General features: G+C 51.5%; 1 protein-coding gene across 2 annotated transcripts in view; it reads left to right on the forward strand.

Annotated features, from left to right (window-relative positions):
• Positions 1–18,418, forward strand: part of SEC31B (SEC31 homolog B, COPII component) — a 1,031,933-nt gene that overhangs the window by 898,257 nt on the left and 115,258 nt on the right. For both annotated transcript variants that reach the window (XM_078643061.1, XM_078643062.1), the window contains exon 24: positions 16,694–16,813. In XM_078643061.1, the coding sequence (XP_078499187.1) occupies positions 16,694–16,813 (120 nt within the window). The remainder of the gene's footprint in view (positions 1–16,693; positions 16,814–18,418) is intronic.

The raw sequence follows: 18,418 nt of genomic DNA on the forward strand, positions 1-18,418 counted from the left end.
CCTTAACCAGCAACTTCACAGTCCAACCGCTGAACCCATTTTAAAAGTTCTTAAGGCAAAACTAGTGCCCTCTCTTAATTATGGCCATTTAGTTTTCCCCGGTGCCTTCAATAAGTTCCTCGCGAACCATCACATTTTGGCTTACAAAAAGGTCCTAGCTCTCCCTAGACAGGCCAGGAGAGAAAGAGAAAGGCTGGATCTGGGTCTCACCAGTCCAGACATCATTTGCTCAGGTGATTTAATAAAATACTATATCAGGACTATGCGAGCACCAGAATTGTCATTAAAAAGACAAATTAAAATGCTCTTAGAAGAGGGGGTTCCCCATGGCAGGTGCACTTGGCAGCAGGCACTATATTATTGGACATTAACGTCCAAAATCTGCACAATCCTGACATCCCACTAACAGCCTGGAGGAAAACAGTGAATACTCAGGCCAAGAGAATATCTTTTGAAAGGGACTTGGAAAGCCTGCTTCACCAATTCAGCCTTTTCTCGCTGGACTCCTCATACACAATGGGAAAACCGCAGCCCTACCTGGAGCAAGCTCTGACAGTCCTGACTCGGGTAAGAATCACCTAAATGAGACTTCTCGCTGTGCTCATCACGGATTTTAACCCAATTTGGGCCCGGCAGGACAATTCAGTGGCTTGCCGACTCTGCAGTTACCACCGTGAATCCTGGCTTCATCTGTTGTGCTGTTGCCCAAAGTTAGTCAGTGAGCGGCAGCGCTTGGTTCTCCCCATCTGTAGGTTGCTTGGCCTACAAAGTTGCAGGGAAGTTTCTGACCTGTGCTTCTCTACTAAAACACCTCAAATTGCGGCCCGACTAGGAAAATTCACAGACGCAAACCGAGCCACACTGAACCTGAAAACTGAATCATAACAGTACTCAGTCGGCCATCAAGCAATAGAGACTATGATACAACTTTTCCTTAATTCCAATGTACCACACCTTACTGCTAGATAGGACAATCATTCTAATAAAAGTAATTTTTATTATTTTAAATCTTTTTAAACGACTTTTCATTCTTAACTAATTGTGTGAGATTTTAAACAAGTTTTTGTTTCATTGTTAGAATATTGTAACAATTTTAATTAATTGAACAATAAAGATCCATTCAGCCATGTCCACAGCTTAAATTGTGTGATGTTAGGCAAATATTGTATTTTAGCTAAACCTTTTTCTTCATTATCATATATGAAATCACTTTCAAATATGTGAGTTCAGACTAACAGTTATACAAAAACCTAGTGTGTTTGATTTATAATACTATAATGTTGCTGTATATTAACCTTGGTCACGTACAGGGTATACATGAAAATTGCCTCGCCTCTTAATTTACTAAGGGTTTATGTTTAAAAACTGTCTGTTCAGGGTGCATGGCTAGCAGCCAAAGGAAATGGCCGCTGCCTAGAGAGGCTCCATGATTGCCGGGACATCCCAATTAATACGCAGGTTGATCCGACAATCCAAATCGCTAGATTAGGTGTCGGAACAGACGAGGCATCTGCCCAAGTACTTCAAAGTTCTAGGACTCGGAAAACAGCGAACCTACTTTGTGTTAGAGACGCGGCCTATGACATATGCGGCAGCCGGGGCATTGAAAACACTGGTGGCCAGAAAACGAAGGATTTAAGTGTCCCCGGTTTGAGTGCAGTGGTGAAGGTGCCGTTCCCACGTCAGGAGCAATAGAGACTCCGCGGATAGACTGGGTGCTGAACTGCAGCTCAATACTGCATAGACACCTTTCTCTGCGGGCGGACCTGCGCCGCTCCGAGGGTACGCTGGACATCAACAAGGAAACTCCGCATGCTCTGGATCACCAGGCAGAGGAGTGACAGGTGAAACTGTGGGAGCGATAAGCCCCTGATCTCGGCGGACCGCCCGCATGAGTTAATGAGGTGCGAAATGACAGATTATCGTAGCGCAGACCCCGGGGGCGCGCAACCGTTCTAACGTCGACAGATTTAAGAAACACCATGGGGGACCATAAGACCTCTGCGCGCCTGCCGTTTTTAACAGCCCCATCATGCCTCGCATAGTGCAGCGGGGAAATGGGATAAACAACAACAAAATCAAGGCAGTTGCAGAGACATTATCCTGGCAGCACCAACCGAGCTCCAAGCAGGTTTGGAAGGTTGGGACACTGCTGTGGCTGCTGTGGACGGGCAGTAGCCTGCGAGCTGACTGTGTGTAGACCCCCGACAGAATTAAGCACGCATGATCCCTCCATCGCCCACCGAGAATTACCCCTGAAAGGCGCCAGAGATCAACGCCAGCAGATTAACAGCCATGGGTGATTGTGATTTGGAAGGGACTGCCTTAGGACGCCATATCAATAGGGGTACTCTACCTAATTGTGATTTGACCGTGCTACATATGAACAGTGTTGTTACCAACAGTTTTGCGAAGGCGACAAGCTTACAGTGCTAGTGCTCCCTGACATAATGGAGCTTCCCTGGGGCACCAATTCTCCATTGCAGTAGGGGGTGTGTGCAAGAAAACTGAAAGGCCGCGTGTGACAGATAGTCCTGTAGGCAGGCAGTGGGGAATACTGCCACACACCCATTTCACTCCGGCCGTGGGCCTGGTGAAATAGCCTCGATGGGGCCGAGGTCAGCGCAAGGCCCAGACCCTCAAACTAGACAAAAATGCCTATAATAAAGATCATCCTACACAATCTGACTCGAAGCCTGATAAGGGAGAGAGCCCTATGACCGAAGAGCCTGCAGAGGTTACATTGCAAGATATCATGACCGTTTTAAACAAAGTTCAAACCTTGGTGGGGTCTATCTCTAAGGATATTTCACTACTGCGTGCAGACTTTCAGAAAATGACAGAGGTTGAAACAGTCAAGCCCGCCCTCACCACAGATACAACTGCGCTTCAGCGCCAGGTCTGACAACTATAGGCAGAAAATAAGTTAATAGCGGGCGTTCGAGACGTAACAATGTCCGCATTATTGGTGTGCCGGAGGGGATGGGGGCCGTGCGTTAGATTTGTTTGTTGAAGACCTCATCAAGAATCAGCTGCAACCTCGTGGACTGTCCACTTATTTCTCGGTGGAAAGGGCCCACCGAGTGCCGGGAGGCAGGCCCAGACCGGGGCTCCCCCCCAGACCTATCCTTGCTCACATCTTCAACTTTCGAGATCGAGATGTGATTTTGCAATCTGAAAGAAACAGGGTAGTGTTAGATTCATTACCTTAGAATATCCCTAGGCAGCAGACTGGATCCGGAAACTTTTGCGTAGCAGTTCCCCTGCTCGCCGGTAGTCCTCGGCTCCGCGTCCGTCGTCGGCGTCGTGGTCGCCGGGATGACGTCGTCGGAGTACTTAGACGCTGCCCTCGCGTGCTGACGTCAGTTCTTTTTTTCTTTCGCGCCAGCAAGCGCAGATCCGGGAAGAGCAGTACTCCTTAGTTACTTTTTGACTTACTTTTTTCGATCTATTTTGTATCTTCTCGAGTCGTTATCAACTCCGGTGCCAATAGGGATGCCCGGGTTCAAGCCCTGTGACAACTATAACTGACTGATGTCGGTTACCGACCCCCACCGTCGGTGCCTTTATTGCCTCGGGGCCGACCATGATCGTGCCCCGACTGCCGGGCCTTGACGTCGAAAGCTAGGTGGGAGCGGTCCCGTAAGCGACTCGAGATCCGGCAGTCGGCCCCGCCCCGCTTGAGGTCCAGGTCCAGGAGGAGGTCGAGGGACCGGTCGCGGGCCACAGTCATCATAGCTTGGCGAGTCGACACCACTCGTCGGGTTCGAAGTCCTCCGGTAAGTCGAGGCACAAGAAGTCGAAGAGGCGACATTGCTCTTCTGACTCCCCCCGACGCTTGCGCGGCCGGGGGTTCGGGCGACACCGCCCACGCGGCTCCGCCGGAGCCGCAAGCGCCGCGTCCAGCTCCACACCCGCCGGTCCCTGGGCTGAACGCGATGCCGGAGTAGATCAGCGCCTTCCTCATGGTCATCAGGTCGCGCTTCCCTCTGGGTCCCGTCGAGGTGCCTTCGGGCCCCGCGGATCCATCTGGGAGCCCAAGCGGGCCGGCGGCTTCGGCCCCAGCGCCGTCGGGTGCTCCGGCGCCATTGGCGACTTTGGTCCAGACGCAGCAGGGCTCCTCAGGATCCAGGCCTGGATCCGTGTCGACGCTGGTCGACCTCACGACCCCTCCGCCGGCGTCGTCACCAAGAGTGTCACCCCGGGCGCCGTCCTCGGGCGGCGGCGGCCCCGATCCCCGCCCCGTTCCCGGCGTTGGACCGGCACCGCCCGGCGCCGTCTTCGACGCCGATAGGTGAGCCCTTCACCGCCGATCCGGCTCCATCATTTCTTCCTGACTTTCAGGAGATGGAGGACGAGGGGGGTGGGGAGGGGTCTGAGGACCCTCTGGCACTGCAGTGCCAGTAGAGTCAGGACTGGACGGACGAACTTGGGGAGGCCAGTGGTCTGGACATCTCGCCCGACACTGGTTTTGTCTCTCCTCCTTCTGTGGCTACAGAGTAGGGGTCTGCGTATAGCGTGGTGTTGATTCGGCCAGCCAAGGCCTTGGCTCTTGAGCTCCCAGTCGCGGCTGTGAGGACTAACCTCCTCACCAAGGTACTCAAACCGCAGGCAATCTCCTCGGAGCCTCTCCTGCCGTTCAACGAGGCCCTCACTGACGTTCTGTTGGGCACCTGGTCAAAGCCCTCCACAGGCCTCCCTGTGGATCGGAGTGTGGCCCGACGCCACAGCCCGGCTCCGGGCGACCCCAGTTTCCTGTCCGTTCACCACACCCCTGAGAGCTTGGTGATCCAGGCCTCAACTTCCCAGACCACATTCCTGACCGCCCCTCCGGATCGGGAATCCAAAAGGTACGACCAGTTTGGTAAGAAGCTGTTCTCCTCACTGAGTTTGGGGTTGCGGTCTGTCAACACCGCCTGCCTTTTGGGCCTTTACTCCCACTCTTGTTGGGATACAGTTGCGGAAGTGCTGCTGCAGTGCCCGGTGGAGGTCCAGGCAAACCTAACCCAGGCCCTCTCGGAGGGAAGGGACGCAGCACGATATTCCATTAAGTGTGGGCTGGATACCACAGACTCGCTAGGCAGGGCGATTGCAACGACCGTGACGGTTCGCCGCCATGCCTGTCTGAGGTCCGCCAACTTTTCTGGCGATGTCCAAGCATCCCTTATGGACATGCCCTTTGATGGCAGTTGCCTTTTTGGCGACAAGGCGGACAGCGCGCTGGAACGTTTTAAGGACTCCAGGGCTACGGCCAAGTCCTTGGACCTCGGCCAACGCCTGCAAACTTCCGCCTTTTGTCCCTTTCGTGGCCAAGGAAGGGGCACCCCCTCACGTCCAGCTGGCCACAGGCCGCAGAACCCACCTCAACGCGGACGTGGTAACTGCCGTGGCGGTGCCGGGGGACACAGGCAAGGCCAGTCTACACCCGCTCCCGCAGCATCTGCCTCAAAATCCTCCTAGTCCGAGTTTTCAGGCCCATTTGACGCCAGTGGCGGGCAGGGTTCGCCATCACCTCCTCCACTGGCGCTCCATCACATCGGACAGGTGGATGCTGCAAATCGTCCGAAGGGGCTACTCCCTCCCCTTTGAGGCGACCCCTCCAGCCATGCCACAGCAGTACCACCGCGTGTCGGTGGATCACTTGCAACTTCTGCAGGAGGAAGTTACGGCCCTCATGGCCAAGGGGGCTGTCGAGCGCGTTCCTGGGCCAGAAGTAGGATGTGGTTGCTATTCCCACTACTTTCTGGTACCCAAGAAAGGCAAAGGGGGCCTATGCCCTATCTTGGATCTAAGGAGCGTCAACGGCTTCCTCCGGAAGGTGAAGTTCAAGATGCTGACTTTGGCTCAGGTCCTAACTGCCCTGGACCCAGAAGACTGGATGGTAGTGTTGGACTTGCAGGACGCATATTTCCACATCCCCGTCCTGCAGGCCCACCGGCGGTACCTGCAGTTCACGGTAAGCCACAAGCACTTTCAGTTTACCGTGCTCCCCTTCGGCCTTACCAGCGCCCCACGGGTGTTCACGAAAGTGATGGCGGTGGTCGCAGCTCATCTGCGCAGATAAGGGGTTTCAGTCTTCCTCTATCTCGATGACTGGTTGTTGAAGGCGGGCTCGTCCCAAGCAGTCATCTCCCACCTCCAGACTACGGCCGACCTCCTGCACTCGCTGGGGTTTTCCATCAGTGTGCCGAAGTCACACCTGTGCCCCTCGCAGAAGCTCCTTTTCATCAGAGCGGTTCTGGACTCAGCGCAGTTTCGGGTTTTTCCCCCCGAACAGCGGGTTCGGAATATTCAGGCTATGATTCCGGTCTTTCAGCCTTTATCCAGAGTCTCGGTCAGGTTGACACTGCGGCTCCTGGGGCTGATGGCCTCCTGCATCCTTCTGGTGCATCACGCTCGGTGGCGGATGCGGGCTCTGCAGTGGGACCTGAAGTTTGAGCATCAGGGCAACCTGTCCGATTGCGTCCGGATCTCGGAGGGCACTACGAAACAGTTGCAGTGGTGGCTCACTGACCGCAATTGGGTCTGCGGCAGATCTCTCTCCCTTCCCCAACCGGAGCACCTAGTGGTGACGGATGTGTCCCTCCTGGGATGGGGAGGCCACATTGGAGAGAGGGAGATTAGAGTCCTCTGGTCTCCGGCGGAGTCCTGGCTCCACATCCACCTTCTGGAGCTGCGGGCAATCCGACTTGCATTGAAAGCATTCCTTCCCTCTGTCCGGGGAAGTGAGGTGCAGGTGTTCACGGACAACACCACCGCCATGTGGTACTGCAACAAACAGGGCGGGGTGGGTTCGTGGACCCTTTGTCAAGAGGCTCTGCGCCTCTGGACATGGCTGGAATACCAGGGCGTCACCCTGGTGGTTCAACACCTGGCAGTTTCCCTGAACGCCAGGGCGGACGAACTCAGCCGCCGGTGCATGATGGATCACGAATGGCGTCTGAACTCGGACGTGTCGCAAGGTCTCTTTCGGCAGTGGGGAGAGCCATGGTTAGATCTATTCGCCACCGAAGAGAACACGCAATGTCATCAGTTCTGCGTGTTGGAATTTCCAAGGCGGCACTCGCTCGGCGACGCCTTTCATCGCGAGTGAAGCTGCGGTCTGTTGTACGCCTTTACGCCTATACCACTTCTGCCCAGAGTGCTGAAGAAGATCTGGCGAGACCGGGCCTAAGTCATCCTTGTGGCTCCGGACTGGGCACAAAGATACTGGTATCCCGAGCTACTCAGAATGTCATTCGATCCCCCGATTCGTCTGCCTCTTCAGGAGAACCTTCTGTCGCAGCAGCAGGGGACGGTCCTCCACCCAAACCTGTCTAGCCTCCACCTCCATTCGTGGAGATTGAGCGGCGGCAGTTGAGGCAATTTGACTTGCCTCCTGAAGTCTGATGTGATTCTGGCAGCCAGGCGTCCCTCCACAAAATCGGTATACGCCTGCAGGTGGAACAAATTTGTGGCATGGTGCACAGCAAAGGCTGTGGATCCTCTCTCTGCCCCCCATTCAGAGGTTCTCCTCTTCCTTCTTTCTCTTGCCCAGCAGGGCTCTGCTCTGGGCACTCTTAAGGGCTACCTCTCTGGAATTTCTGCCTTCTTGAGGCTTTCTGACCAGCCCTCTCTTTTCAAGTCCCCTGTTGTAAATAATTTCTTGAAGGGCATCACGCACATGTTTCCTCCTGTTCCTTTCGTGATGCCTCAGTGGGACTTGAACCTTGTTCTAACCTATCTGATGTGCGCTCCTTTCGAGCCACTTCACAAATGCTCTCTTCGTCTTCTGACTCTCAAGACTGCATCCCTGGTTGCCATCACCTCTGCCAGGAGAGTGAGTGAGCTCCAGGCTCTATCTTCTAAGCCTCCTTTCCTTTCTGTCCATCCGGACAAGGTTGTTTTAAGAACCACATCTCACCTCGCTGGTGCATCCAGACCAGTCGGGGTTCGTACCGGGCAGTAATACGGCACTTAACCTGCGGCGGTTGAATTGCGTAATGGCCCGCATCCCCTTCATCAGGGAGGACACTGTCATTCTCTCCTTGGATGGACGTATGGCCTTTGACTTAGCTGAATGACCATTTCTTTTTGCTTCCTTAAGCAAATGGGTTTTGGCCCTAAATTCTGCTCATGGGTATAGTTATTGTACACAAAGCCACTGGTACATGTAGTGGTGAACGGTTGCATTTCAGCTGATTTCCCATTGGGACGGGGTACAAGGCAGGGCTGCCCGTTATCGCCGCTATTGTTTGCCCTGGTGCTTGAACCATTGGCGGTGTGGATAAGAAGAGACCCTCTTATCCGGGGGCTAAAAGGGACGGAGGGATGGGACGATCGTATCTCATTATATGCTAATAATGTGTTGCTCTATATGGCATCCCCCGAGCGCTCCATCAGTAGACTCCTAGATGTTTGTGCGGCATACAGCAGGTTCTCTGGCTATACCATCAATTGGGATAAATCGCTCATGTATGTTCTTTATTGCTGCCCCCGAGGCTGCCACGAGGCCATGCGATACAGATTGGTGCTGAAGGATTTAAATACCTGGGACTATTTATCTGAAAGAAACACGTAGTGATAGACTCCTTCCCTTAGAATTACCCCCAGGCGTCAGACCAGATCCGGAAAGTTTTCATCAGCAGTACCCCTGCGCGCCGGTAAGCGTCGTCGTGCTGCTCCGTGTGCGTCGTTGGCGCCGGGATGACATTGCTGGAGCTACTTAGAAGCTCCCACCGTGCTGACGTCAGTTCTTTCTTTTTCCGCACCATCAAGCGCATATCCAGGAAGGGCAAGTACCCCAGTCCCTTTTTGACTTAGTTTTTTCAAGGCCTTTTACCTAATTTCTTCTGAGTTGATCGACTCCTGGTGTCGTAGGATGCCCTGCTTCATGCGCTGCGGGGACTGTCACCGCATGATGTCAGTGACGGACCCGCACCGCATGTGTCTCTTCTGCCTGGGGCGCGTCCACCACTCCAAGTCGTGCCCCGACGGCCAGGCCATGGCGCCGAAGACTTTGCGGGAGTGGTCCCGAAAGTTGCTGGAAGTCCGGCAGTCGGCTCCGCGCCGATCAAGGTCCCGGTCCCATGGGAGGTCGAGGGACCGGTCGCGGAGCCGTCACCATCGTTCCTCTGGATCTAAATCTTCTCACTCGGGGTCAGGCAAGTCGAAGCATTCCAAGAAGGAGTCAAATAAGCATTGTCACTCTTCGACTTCCCCTCGCCCGTTGCACGATGCAGGTGGTGCCAGCCCCGCGGCCCCCCAAAGCCAGTGACGTCGCCGCCGGCCTACACACCCTTTCAGAGTCCTTCAGCGACGCCTGCACAGGTGCAAGAGTTTCTTGCTGCTATGACCCGACTCTTAGGGCCGTCTGGCCCCGCTGGTGCGCGTTCGGACCCCGCGGGCCTGACTGGGGGTCCTACCCTTTTGAGACCGGTGTCTTCGGCCCCGACGCCGCTGTCGGCTTCGGCCCTGGCGCTGCAGGACCCCACTGGATCTGGGCTCAGGTCCCGGCGCGACACCGGTTGACCTGATACCACCTCCACCGGTGTCGACCCCACCTCCGGCACCACCTCCGATGTCGTCCAGTACTACCACCGATGTCGTCCCCGGTTTCAGCCCTGAGCTGGACGCGGCGCAGAAACGGCATCGCTCGACGCCGATCCCGACGCTGATGGGGCCTTTTTACCCCTACATCCGTCCTCCTTATTTCAGCCAGTTTAACAGACTTCGGAGGAAGAGGAGGACTGGCAGGGGTCTGAGGACCCTCTCACACAACAGTGTGGTTATGACCCGGACTGGGCAGAGGATTTGGGGATGCCAGTGGTCTAGGCGCCTTGCCTGACCTTGGCATGCTGTCTTCTCCTTCCGTGGCTATGGAGGAGGGAGCAAGTTACGCAGTGGTGTTACATAGAGCGGCCGAGGCTCTCCACATCGAACTCCCTACAGTGGCCGTCAGGACTAACCTCCTGACAGAAGTGCTTCAGCTTGCTGCAACCTCTTCAGAGCCCTTCCTGCCTTTTAATTATGCACTGTCTGACGTTCTTTTGGGCACTTGGTCCAGGCCCAACACAGGGGCTCCTGCAGACAGGAACGTGGCCCGACGTCATCGCCCAGCTCCGGGCGACCCCCTCTTTCTCTCCCAACACCCCACCCCTGAGAGCTTGGTTGTCCGAGCCTCTGCATCCCAGAGCGCATTCCCTTCATCACCCCCGGATAGGGAAACCAAGATGATGGAGCAGCTTGGCAAGAAGCTGTTTTCATCTGCCAGCTTAGGGCTGCAGTCGGGGGAACACTGCATGCCTCGTGGGCCGTTACTCCCACTCTGTGTAGGACACGGTTGCACAGGTGCTGCCCAACTGTCCGGAGGAGGCCCAGACAGTACTCTCCCAAGCTATTGCAGCTGGGTGGGACGCAGCTAAGTTAACCATTCGTTGTAGGCTTGATACCGCCGACTCGCTAGGCAGGGTGATTTCCACGACGGTGGCGCTTCAGCATCATGCCTGGATGAGAATCACAGGCTTCTTGGGGGATGTCCAGAACAATCTGATGGACATGCCCTTTGATGGCATTTGCCTTTTTGGCAATAAAGCGGATAGTGCGTTGGAGCGCTTTAAGGACTCACAGGCTACGGCCAAGTCCTTGGGCCTGTCGACCACTCGGCCTCCTCCTCCTTTTGCTTTTCACTCCTTTCGTGGCCACGGAAGGGGTGTCCCAACACATTCATTCCATAGCCACTGGCCTGCGCAGCAACAAACTCAGCGCGACCGTGGACGTGGGAACCGCCAAGGCGGTTCTAGGGGCCAGCGGGCGGGTCAGTCCACCTCCACCCCAGCCACATCCACATGAAAGCCTTCCTAGTCTGACCTTTCAGGCCCAGCAAATGCCAGTGGGCGTCAGAATATGCCATCATCTCCACCACTGGCGCAACATCACCTCGGACAGGTGGGTGCTGCAAATAGTCCAAAGTGGCTACTCCCTCCCCTTTGAGACTACCCCTCCAGCCATGCCACCTTAGTACCACCGCATGTGAGGGACCATCTTGCGCTTCTTCAGCAGGAAGTCACAGCCCTCTTGGCCAAGGAGGCCATTGAGCGCCTTCGTGGGCCAGAAGTAGATCGTGGTTGCTATTCCCACTACTTTCTGGTCCCCAAGAAGGACAAGGGTTTTTGTTTTACCTTGGACCTCAGGGACTTCAACGGCTTCATCCGGAAGGAGCAATTCAAGATGTTGACGCTAGCTCAGGTCTTGTCTGCTCTCGACCCTGGAGACTGGATGGTTGCGTTGGACTTGCAGGATGCATATTTCCACATCCCTGTCCTGCCGGCTCAGCGGCATTACCTGCGGTTCACGGTAGGCCATGAGCATTTTCAGTTTACCGTGCTCCCCTTCGGCCTTACCAGCGCCCCTCGGGTTCTCACGAAAGTGATGGCGGTGGTCGCAGCGCATCTGCGCAGATCAGAGGTTCCAGTCTTCCCCATCTCGACAACTGGTTGTTGAAGGCGGGCTCGTCCAAGGCAGTCGTCTCCCACCTCCAGACTAAGGCTGAACTCCAGCATTTGCTGGGGTTCTCCATCAACGTGCCGAATGCGCACCTGATTCCCTCTCAGGAGCTCCTCTTCATCGTAGTGGTTCTGGACTCTGCTCAGTTTTGGTTTATCCTTCCAAGGAGGGAGTCTGATATATTCAGGCTATGACTCCGATCTTTCAGCCTCAATCCCGGGTTTCGGTCTGGATGACCCTCCGGCTTCTGGGCCTAATGGCCTCCTGCATCCTGCTAGTGGATCATGCCAGATGGCATATGCGTTCTCTGCAGTGGGACCTAAAGTTTCAGTGGGCACAGCATCAGGGCAACCTGCCCGATCACGTCCAGATCTCTGAGGGCACTGCACGACAATTGCAGTGGTGGCTCACGAATCGCGATTCGGTCAGTGGCAGATCCCTCTTCTTTCCCCAACTGGAACACACAGTTGTGACAAACGTGTCCCTTCTGGGATGGAGCGGCCACATGGGAGAGGCGGAGATCAAAGGCCTCTGGTCTCTGGCGGAGTCCCGGCTCCATATCAACCTTCTGGAGCTTCGGGCAATCCAACTTGCACTGAAGGCATTCCTTCCCTCTGTCATGGGGAGAGTAGTGCAGGTGTTGAAAGACAACACCACCACCATGTGGTACTGCAACAAGCAGGGCGGGGTGGGGTCGTGAACCCTATGTCAGGAGGCTCGGCGCCTCTGGAAATGGCTGGAACATCAAGGCATTTCCCTGGTGGTTCAACACCTGGCAGGTTCTCTGAACGCCAGAGCGGACAAACTCAGCCGCCGGTGCCTGATGGATCACGAATGCCGTCTGAACTCAAAGTGGTGCAAGGTCTCTTTCAGCAGTGGGGAGAGCCTTGGTTAGATCTAGTCACCACCGACGAGAACAGAAAATGTCATCAGTTCTGCGCATTGGAATTTCCAAGGCGGCGCTCGCTAGGCGACGCTTTTCGTCGCGCGTGGAGTTGCGGTCTACTATACGTCTTTCCGCCTATACCACTTCTACCCAGAGTACTGAAGAAGATCAAACGCGACCGGGCCCAAGTCATTCTTGTGGCTCCAGACTGGGTTAGAAGAGTATGGTATCCCGAGCTACTCAGCATTGCAATCGATCCCCCGCTCCGACTGCCTCTTCAGGAGGATCTTCTGTCGCAGCAGCAGGGGAGGGTCCTCCACCCGAACCTGTCCAGCCTCCACCTCTTGCGTAGAGATTGAGCAGCGGCAGTGGACGTCTCTTGACCTGCCTCCCAAAGTTTGTGAAGTTATCTTGGCAGCTAGGCGTCCCTCCACCAAAACTGTATACGCCTGCAGGTGGAATACATTTGTGGTATCCCCTTTCTGTCCCTCTTTCAGAGGTCCAACTTTTCTCCTTTCTTTGGCCCAGCAAGGCTCTGCTGTGGGGACTGTCAAGGGCTATCTCTCGGCCATTTCAGCCTTTTTACGGCTTCCATATCAGCCTTCTCTTTTCAAGTACCCAGTTGTAAATAGATTCTTAAAAGGCATTACTCATCTTTTCTGTCCTGTCTCTTTCGTAATGCCTCAGTGGGATTTGAACCTGGTTCTGATCTATCTGATGTGTGCTCCCTTTGAGCCACTTCACAACTGTCCTCTTCGTCTTCTCACTTTAAAGACTGCTTTCCTGGTTGCCATCACCTCTGCCAGAAGAGTGAGTGAGCTCCAGGCTCTTTCTCCTAAACCTCCTTTTCTCTCTGTCCATCTGGACAAAGTTGTTCTAAGGACTCGTCAATCTATTCTGCCAAAGGTTGTCACTGCCTTTCACATCGCGCACCCCATCCCTTTGCCCACCTTCTTTCTGCCTCCACATCCCTCCAAAGAGGAAGAGAGGCTTCACCGTCTGGACCCAAAACGTGCACTCTCATTCTACATCAACCGCACACAACAGTTCCGGGTGGATGACCAGCTCTTTGTTGGCTACGTGGGCTCCAAGAAAAGTCGGGCCGTGCACAAGCGGACCATCTCGCGATGGGTCATTCTGTGCATTAAGGCTTGTTATTCTTTGGCTAAAAAGGAGCCTCCGGTGGGGCTATGCCCCCATTCTACCAGGTCGACGGAAGCCACTACTGCTTTGGGACATGGAGTCCCCTTGCATGACATCTGTCAGGTAGCTACGTGGGCCTCGCTGTACACGTTTACCAAGCATTACTGCCTGGACAGCCAAGTCCGGAGAGACTGCTTCTTTGGCCGTTCTGTTCTCCAGGACTTTCTGGTGTGAACTTAGTTCGCAGACCCACCACCAGGGTTGGTATTGCTTGGGGTATCTATTCTAAGGTAAGGAATCTATCACTACATGTTTCTTTCAGATGCACAAGTTACTTACTTTTGGCAACGCTATATCTGTAAGAAACATTAGTAGTGATAGATTACTTACCGCCCCACCCATCATCCCCGTTCTGCAAACTGATTTCTAGGGTTAAGGTCATTCCTTTCAGGACCCTAGTTTCTTGGCACCAGTGGTCAGTTTCTTGCATGGCTCTGCGTTCCTGGCGCAGAAAGTCGTGGACAGAACTGTTGTCAGGGCGCATCTAGGTAGCTCCAGTGACGACATCCCAACACCAAAGACGTACGTGGAGCCGCACGGTGATGCCTACCAACGCGCAGGGGTACTGCTGACGAAAACTTACTGGATACAGGCTAATGCTTGGGGGTAATTCTAAGGGAAGGAATCTATCACTAGTAATGTTTCTTACAGATATATTGTTACCGAAGGTAACTAACTTGTGCGTCACATCCCAGCCTACTCAATTTACTGAGAAAAATCTTTTAGAGACGCTAAAAAGGTTCCGCTGGGACGTTAAACATTGCCAGTCCCTGCCACTGACGCTGTTAGGAAGAGCTGCCCTTTACAAAATGATGGCGCTCCCCAGGTTCCTCTATGCCTTACAAAATACTCTGTTCCCAGTACCTCCCACCTATTTTAAGGCAATTGAAGCTGAGGTGAGGAATCTCCTCTGGGATGAAAAGCCAGCTCGCAAAGCCCTGCAGAAATTAGTGAAGAGCTGGTACGATGGTGGATACTGACTAGGTCCTCTAGTGTAGACACGTCATTACTCTAGGTCCTAAAGAATCGCGAGTTGAATTAACTTATACGCGAGAAACATGTTGACCATGAACAACTCACACTGACCTGCACTGTAATAGGAACATCACTTTCTTTCCAGTGCTTTCTCAAACCTATCGCAAAAATTATCAACAATCCACCAGACCCCACAAAAACTCTAAAGGAACGATGGCAGACTGACATAGGGGACCTGGATGAGACAGACTGGCAGGAGGAGTTGGCGTCACTGAGAAAGGTTGCTTTACCTTCTAAATTAAAATTAGTACAAATAAAAATACTGCACCAAATCTAATATACTAGAATAACCATGCACCGTCTGGGTCGCATTGACACACCACTTTGTTTGCGGCAATGTTGGGAATTGGGTACGTTTTACCACACTATATGGGAATGCCCGGAGATCAAACCATACTGGGTAACTGTCATGGGCACAATCTCACGGGTTGGTTGGGCTGACGTAGCGCCGGAACCCAGGACTTGTCTCCTTAATATCTGGGAGCCAACAGATCTTAACCGAATGGCCCAAGAATGAGTGACGCTGGGCATGGTGATAGCGAACGCAACATAGCTCAACACTGGGGAGCGAGGATGCTTCCCACCTATCAGCGGTGGTGTAGGGATGTAAATAGCGCAATAATAGCGGAGAAAGTGGTCTATGTACATAGAGGGTGCCCCAAAAAATGGACACGTGTGTGGGGGAAATGGAATACTTTCAGGGGCAACATCTGTCATCCACCTACAGATGAATCGATGTCGGATGTCAGCGAACAATGGTCATGTTCAATGGTGCGAACCGTTAATTGTACAATGTAACATGACAGTGTTATGTATATAGAGAGAAATCATTGGGAAACAAAAGTTGTAAGACACTCACTATGTAATTACAGTGTTGCATGTGTATGCCTGCACTCTTATATCCATGCACTGTGTCCCAATTATGCACAATTTAAATGAAAATAAAAAAACTGTTTAAAAAAAAAACTGTCTGTTCTTGTCATTGGAGTGCTATGTGTGTCAAAGCATGGAAATCTCATTGTAGCGTGCAGTGAAGTTGAAAGGCATCAGCAAATATTGGCAGACCTTTCAGTGCATACAGTAAGGAATCCTGCAGCTGCCTTTTCCAAAATTTTCATGTTTTAACTTTCATTGCTAACAGATTAGAACACAAAGACAAATGCTTCCAAATACGATGAAGATTACCCCATCCACAGGTGTAACGGATTGATTTTCAGGTGTAAGTTTTGTTTTAGTTTCTTGTCTACGTGCTTTCTCCATTTAGACCGTAATAGTCTCTCCTTTGAAATGCGCATTACGGTGTGCCCCCTGCGCGGAGATTGATTGCAGTGTGTGCAGACTCCAGGCACGCACCTTGGAGGGAACAGTGGTTAGAAGTATCAATCAGAATAACAAGTTACTTATCTTCGGTTATGTTCTCTGGTGGATACTCTTATCAAACAGCAGATTCCTCACCGCCTTCCCACCAACCCATTCTGTGCCATGGACTCCTGTATTGATTAAAAAGGTCCCAAGTTTTTTTTCAGGACTCTGTCACTTGCAGTTTGTCTGAGTTGATTCACATCTGAGGGAACGAAAGGAAGATACAGGAACTGACTTCCATGTGTAAGTGTTCTGAGCATGTATGGATCGGCCGCATTCTGCATCTTCGGGTACGGCACAAAGCTGTCTTGGAGTCCGATGGCGCCACATAACGGAGGCGCAAACCTTTCTAAATCCTGTGGATCTAGTCTGGTACCTGGGAATATCCTGAAGGTAAGGAATCTGCAGTTAAACAGAGTATTCACCAGAAAAAGTGTTACTGAAGACAAGTAACTTGTGATTTTGAGCACATGGAGTGATGAACCAGACGTCAGCAGTGAAAAATATGCTTGTCCTTCCAAGCAGACTATGAATATGTGACAAACAATGCTATAGAGAAGGTGAGAGATAAGGAAAATGAAGAAAAAAGTAGGCAGTAGAATGGAGTAGGGATTGTTAGATTTGTCATGAGCTCAAGGAGTATATTGATTTTCTGTATTGACGTACGGCTATCCAAATGCTTTATATAGTACATTCTTTACCTTGCATTTTTTGTTTTGACAGCAAATTAATCAAATGCCAGTGGAGAGAATCGAGAAAAAAGCATTGCCATCAGAACACACCATTCTAAAGAGTGTCTTTGAAGGGCTGGTACAACGCTGTTCCGTGGTTGCATCAGATCCTGTAAGTTCTGATTTTCTGTTTTCAGGTATTTTATTTAAAATCGTTTTATTAATGTTCAGAAGAAATGACAAAAAAGGCTGCTCATGGCTATGCATCTCACCTTTGTCCTCACTTTATACTCTTTCCACTCATACTCAGAAAATACCAGTGACATTCTATGTATTGTAGCCATATTGAATCATATTTCCAATGTCAAACAGTAGTAAATTAGTATTCAGTCTTAGGGTTTTGTCTTGCAGACTCCATGATGCAAAATAGTGGATGTGATCCCGCTATTTGTTTAGTCTTCCATCCTCTGTTATTAGTGTTGTAGAAAGGCTTTCCCCGATAAATCTTCAGCTCAATAATCCTTTGAACAGATAGTTCTTAGTTACAGAATGAAATAAATCGGACAAAGGTATTGTAATTCTCAGAGTGGGCTTAGGACCTGGAAGCCACACTGGCATAGAAGATACATTGGTGTACCTGTAATATACCAACAAGGAAATAGGTGGTTACTCACATAAACATTTTCGCTGCAGAACATTTTTGTAATCTTTATTTAGTGTAAGTTTTTCAAATATTTAAACATAACGTAACTGATAGCAAAGACATTGCGAAAATAATTCCATCCTTAACATAAAGTGCAGTGATCAAAATATATACATGGCTTCACTTAGTGCTATCATATCTATAAAAAAAATATATAAGTGAGTTGTAGTGGTATACCCAATACCAATATGAACAGTATTGACACAATGTACATCTCCCCCAGAATCCACGTCAAGCATCAACTTGCTCATTTTGTAACAAATAAGTGCTGAGTAACTCGACAACATATGCTTCCATCTGACCTTTACAGTGCACCGTATCCTTAATACATTTTTGACGTTGTTCAAATTTAGGCAGTGCCTAATTTGTAAAAAAAAAAAAAAAAAGTGTCATGGTCCCTTGTCAAGGAGGCACTGTCTCTTGCACTGCCCATTGCCACTATTAGCACAGCCAATTGCAGTATCCACACAACTACTAACCATCACACTACTACAAGTGTGACAATTCAGACTATTCTAGGCCCCAAAAGCTATAAGAATGGATTTTGTGACACTTGTTAGTCGTTTTTAATGTCTAGTGAATCAATAAACTGTTCTTGTGCTCCTCTGCAAATCGGACTAATAGCCACACCACTATCACAGACTGTCATAAGTGCTGGTGTTGACAATTGAGTGTTGGTGTCAAGCACCAGAAACCACCAGCGCTAATTAAGCACTTCACTTTGGAGTTCGCTCCTGTATCCAGTTATTGGCTACTCACCGTTTGGCTAGCAGGAAGGCCATGGTGGCAAATCGCTGAACAGTTGTAGGCAGGAGAGGAAGATAGTGGTGTCCCAATCATAACCATTAGTTGTTCTAACACCTCCATCAAGTATCTATATATATCAGGGTAGGACCATGCAGAAAATTCACATTCAGCACTCCACACATTTTACATTTCACTTTACTATCTGGGATGAATGTAACAATGCGTTTGGAGTGTAGTAAAAACAATATAAACATTTAAACTAAACCTGTTTATGCCTGGAATTGAACAGTGTATCTTTAATTCTGATAGATACATCTGCCGTGTGGA

Source organism: Lissotriton helveticus, chromosome 5_1, assembly GCF_964261635.1.
Source record: "Lissotriton helveticus chromosome 5_1, aLisHel1.1, whole genome shotgun sequence".
Lineage (NCBI taxonomy): Eukaryota > Metazoa > Chordata > Amphibia > Caudata > Salamandridae > Lissotriton > Lissotriton helveticus.